General features: G+C 34.5%; 1 protein-coding gene across 1 annotated transcript; it reads right to left on the bottom strand.

Moving 5' to 3' along the window:
* Nucleotides 1–396: 396 nt before the first annotated feature.
* Nucleotides 397–2,596, bottom strand: LOC110912289 (glutaredoxin). Its single transcript, XM_022156978.2, has 4 exons — nucleotides 2,410–2,596; nucleotides 2,140–2,228; nucleotides 777–875; nucleotides 397–676 (listed from the first exon to the last, which is right to left on the bottom strand). Exons 1-4 carry the CDS (start codon nucleotides 2,463–2,465, stop codon nucleotides 597–599), a joined length of 324 nt encoding a protein of 107 aa, XP_022012670.1. The 5' UTR covers nucleotides 2,466–2,596; the 3' UTR covers nucleotides 397–596.
* Between the last annotated feature and the right edge of the window lie 2,663 nt (nucleotides 2,597–5,259).

The raw sequence follows: 5,259 nt of genomic DNA, 5'->3' as shown, positions 1-5,259 counted from the left end.
CTGAGCATGCCAAAATATGTAATTATGATCTTATCACTTATTACTATCTCCCTAACTAAGCATGCCAAACTGGATGGGTTGGATGGGCTTGGATGACGAGTCAAAACGGGTTCCAAGGCAAATGAATTCAGAGTCAAAAATCAAAACGGGTTGTTTGAAAAAAGGTATTAGTTCGGTTCGGTTCAAAATAGGCTTTTTGGCCAAATGAAGTTAGTTGAAATGAGTTGTTTTAGGAAAACTCGCGCTCACGCACTCGTAAGTTAAATAAGCCAAGCTTAGGCTCGACTCAGATCGTTTACACTGCGACTTAAGACACTAGACCGTTATATCATTGTCTAAAATGTAAGACCAACCCTATACTGTACCCACACCACCATCCAATACTATGCCACCTCATTACTGAAGCAAAAATAATTTTAGATCTCCATAGAGATTCAGATTTTCTATGTCATCAGATGATAATATTTGGTCAAGTGACTTATATCACAAGATAACAAACACATATCCTGAAACCAATACTAAACATTTGAATCCAACATTTGCTACCCATTACTTAAACCCATAACCGTTTATTTAGATAGCACGAGAATAGTTGCTTAGGCAGATTTGGTAGCAATTGCTTTAGCTTCCGTCAGCGCAGGAACCAGCTTCCCTGCTTGGTGCATCGCAGTGGTACCTACATACAAAATTGTTGTGGATCATCATTACATTATGTTGTTCATACAAAAAACTAAAATGGGTTAAACAAGAAAAGCATGAAGACTAAAAGCCCTTACTGTCACAACCACCAATGTGCTTGCCACCAATAAACACGTTTGGCACAGTTCGTTGCCCAGTCCACTCGTGTAATGCGGCTTGCATCTCACCTCCATCACCTTTAGACATAATCATAGATACAGTAAGGTTTTTACTTTTTTCAGGTGAAATACCCGTCAAGTAAAGTATAAGAATGTTTCAAATCAATTGGCATGACCATACAAATGGATAAAAATCACATCTAAGGCAAAACATTATGCCGGTTCCAATGATTCATGGAAGTTTGTTAAGGGTCTTAAAGAATTAGGCTCAGTTTACCTAAGCATATATAGATCGTATGATCAAATTTAAAAGGCTTGGGAACAGGGCAGTCAGAATTTTTTTTACCTAAGCACACTAGATGATACAATCAAGTTTAAGGACTCAGAAACAGAGTCAAAATCATTTCGATACTAACATACGAGCAAAGATACTCTCATCAAATGAACAAGGACGGGTATGTAACATCCGACCCCTCGTACCAACCAACACTGTCCACTTTTCCAACGAGAAGCACATGAGACACCTCCCAGGAGGCCATCCATCTTGGAACTATCTGTGAGGACCGTTTAGGGCTCCCGAATGCTCCGACTGGCTAATACGTCTTCATATCTCGTGCGGAATCCGAGTATAAAGATGACAAACACACAAAGACACCGTTGAACAATCGTTTCTATTGATTAGAAGAAGTTACAATGCCGTGAAACGATTTTGGCAGAGCTTCGCTGCAAATGCCAAAAGTTACAAATGACTGACCCAACTCTCCTATTTATAGGCAAGCCCCATCCGTACGAAACCGTTAGGACGAGTTGGCCAACTCGTACGAAATGGACTATATGGCCCTCTCGCACGAAAGTGCCTTTCGTGCGAAAGGGTCATTTACATCAAAATTCCAACCATTTCATACGAAATACAATCTAATCTATACAATTCAATACTAAACAAAACTAGACTCGATAAGTGACGAAAGCTACAGACATATGCATTCACACTATCCCCACCCAAACACACTTAATTTGGAGTTCTCCTCTCATCCACAGCTAACACACCCAAACCGCGTTAACGATATTCGAGGTCAGGCATTGCCTATGTACCAAAAATCTCTCATACGAACAGAACGACGTAGGATTTGACTTTGCTAGTAAAAACATCTTAGGGTAACATTTGGAAATAAAAAATTACAGTGAAACTCGTTTCTTACATTATAAAAAGTTTAAAACATATCGGAATCCAAATCCAAATATTAGTTCTATATAATTAACAAGATAAACAGCTAAATTTAATCACCAATCAACATATACATACACATATACCGTAAATCTAAACAAAACGGAGAAAACTCACTTTCTTGATCAAGCTCGATAGCTTTGAACGTAGATCCAAGTTCAGTCAACAATTTCTTAACGCTCACACAGTACGGACAATACGATTTGCTGTCAAAACAAAACAAAATCCGTATCATTAACATCACAAACAGATTCATCTAAACACAAATAATCATTTATATCCACAAAAAAAAAATCGCTAAATCAAACAAAAATGACAAAATACATCTAATTATTAATCCGATTCACGATTAGAACAGAAAATGTGAGGTAATTTTATGTATGAAACCTGAAGACGACAACAGGATTGGAGGAAACGAGATCCTTAGCCTTTGCAGAAGCCATTGCTGAGAGAGTTTTGGATTTGAAGCTTTTACGGACCCTAAAAGATCACAACGTTATGAACAAGACAATGAAAACGGTTACGTTTGGATTATTGGAAATCGTTTTATGATGGGGGGCTGGCGTATACGTGTCAAAAGCACACCCATAACTCTCTCAAATCATTTATTAAAGAGTAGTACTAAATTAAGGGTAAATTGATCTATAAATAATAATTATATTTTAGTCCCTTCATCTTATTACACTTTCCCCCTCTACAACAAACTATAATGTTTAAAAAAAAAAATTCAAAAGTAACGTGACGACCTACTCATTTTTATCGACGTTTCGATAGTTGTCTTGGTCGGTATCGACGTGTAGATTAAAAGGTGCAAATAGATGATACTTTAGTGTACAAGTTATTAAAACCCAACGTGCTTAATCATTATTCCAGAATGTTTAATAGCTACAAGTGATTGAACCTCAATTTAATCCTCTTATTTACATTACACTTTAATCCTTCATCTTTAACAAAATTATAGATAACTAGTTAGTAATTACACTTTAACCCTTTATAAAAAACTAATTCCCCCATGATTTTTAAAAGGTCATAACTTTTTGGTACGTTAATATTTTTTTATTAAATTACACCGTATAAACGAGTATTATTCTCTTTAATTTGAGTGTAGTATTGCTAAAGTTTTTCTTTTAGTTAAAAACAAGTATTTTATTCTCTTTAATTTGAATATAATACTGTTATAGTTTTTTTAATTAAATAAACTGATATGTTACGTGACTAACTGAAAATTGATTAACCGAAACCCCAATTAACCAAAAATGGTTAACAATTTTTTTTTTTGGATTTAACCAAAATTAACAAAACCGAACCGAACCATTCATATTTTCATATATTTCTAGCTTTTATCTAAATTTTTATCTAAATTTCTTGTATTTTTTTTTTTTGAACGGCTAATTTTCCCTTTAAATACTTACCCCTCCCAAGGATTGAACCTTGGTCTCCTCACAAGAGATAATTTCTCTTGACCACTAGGCTATAACCTAAGTGGCAAATTTCATGTATTTCTAATCAAAAGTTTTAGCCCAAGTTTGGTTATGGCTATTAACCGAAATTAAATGAATCAAACCAAAAACCGTCAATCTAACTGAATAAGCCAAATCGATTAACTAAAAACAGATTGGTTAATAAAATAGACTAATGGATGACCTTGATTTCGGTTGAGGATAATAATCTAACCAACCGAACAATGCACGTCGTGGTAATGTCAGTGTTTCCCGCCGCATCGCACGCACACCTATCAGTTATTAACCAAAACTGGTTATCGGTGAGCAATAGCTAAATGTTTAACTTAGACAAAACTGAAAACAGATGAAACTGAATCGAAATCAACCAAAAACTAAATTAACTGAAAACTGAAAACCGAATTAACCAAAAACCAGTTATCATTTTTTTGTACTCTCGTTTAACCAAAATTAGTTGAACTGAATCGAATCATTCATATTTTCTTATATTTTAGGTTTTATACTTCCAGTTCATATATTTCATATTTTATATCTCTATTTCATATATTTATACTTTCATTTCATGTATTTATACCTCAATTTCATATATTTCTAAGCAAAAGTCTTAGCCCAAGTTTGGTTTTTGCTATTAACTTAAATTAAATGAACCAAACAAAAAACCGTCAATCTAACCGAATAATTCGAAGTGAATAACCGAAAACCAATTAGTTAATAAAACATACTAACCAATGACTTTGGTTTCGGATTCGGTTGAGGATAATAACCGAACCGACCGAACCATGCGCAACACAATGAAATGAATTACCCGATTACTCCGCTTTTGATGTATATCTATCATAATGATGCTACAATAAATATTATATGAATAAAAAACTAACAAAAATGAGTATCGCAGCGTGATGTGTCGTTCCCGCCGCATTGCGTGGGCATCCTGCTAGTACTATTAAAACTATAGGGAGAGGATTAAATAGGAAGAATAGTTTGGGTAGGAAGGGTATGTAGGAATAAGATTGTGCCATGTGGCAAAACTGAAAAACAAATGGGAAGGGTATTTTAGTCAACATCATCTCGTCGTCTTCCTTTTTCTTTCATTGCATCTTCAAAACCCATTAACTTCAACATTTTCTTCACTTTCTCTCTCTATAATCACTACATCATATTGCGATTTTTTTCATAAATCAATGATTCAAATACTCAATCAACGTGTTATTCAGCTTTTTTGAAGAAACCCAGTTCAATTTTACACAATTTTATCATTTTTCTCCTTTTTTGAAGCGAATCAATCAATTCGTTCATTAATGTTTCTAACATTCAATTTTCGTCAATCGTCGAAGAAATCATAAGAAATCGGCTTTAATCTGTGTAAGAAATCTAAAAAATTTCGTCAATCATTGCGTTTTATGATCTTTGCTTTTGAATTGCGTTTTACGAACTGGGTTTTCGAATTGCGTTTTACGACCTAGGTTTTCGAATTACATTTTACGATCTAGGTTTTACCATTGTGAATTTCATTTTACGACCTGGGTTTTACCATTGCGTTTTGCGATCTGGGTTTTATCATTGTGAATTGCGTTTTACGTTCTGGGTCTTACCATTTTGAATTGCATTTTATGATCTGTGTTTTGAATTGCATTATATGATCTGGATTTTACCATTTGGAATTACGTTTTACGACTTGGGTTTTCGAATTGCGTTTTACAATATGGGTTTTACCATTTTGAATTGTGTTTTACGGACTGGGTTTTTGATGTGCGTGAAGTGTGCTATATTTTTGATG

Source organism: Helianthus annuus, chromosome 15 (genome assembly GCF_002127325.2).
Source record: "Helianthus annuus cultivar XRQ/B chromosome 15, HanXRQr2.0-SUNRISE, whole genome shotgun sequence".
NCBI classification, from domain to species: Eukaryota; Viridiplantae; Streptophyta; class Magnoliopsida; order Asterales; family Asteraceae; genus Helianthus; species Helianthus annuus.
This window is presented reverse-complemented; position numbering and strand designations above follow the sequence as displayed.

Coding starts and splice junctions, on each gene's coding strand:
- LOC110912289 (XM_022156978.2), bottom strand. CDS start 2,465: ATGGCTTCTGCAAAGGCTAAGGATCTCGTTTCCTCCAATCCTGTTGTC. Junction 2,229..2,409: donor AATCCTGTTGTCGTCTTCAG/GTTTCATACATA, acceptor TTGTTTTGACAG/CAAATCGTATTGTCCGTACT. Junction 677..776: donor GCACATTGGTGGTTGTGACA/GTAAGGGCTTTT, acceptor TTTTGTATGTAG/GTACCACTGCGATGCACCAA.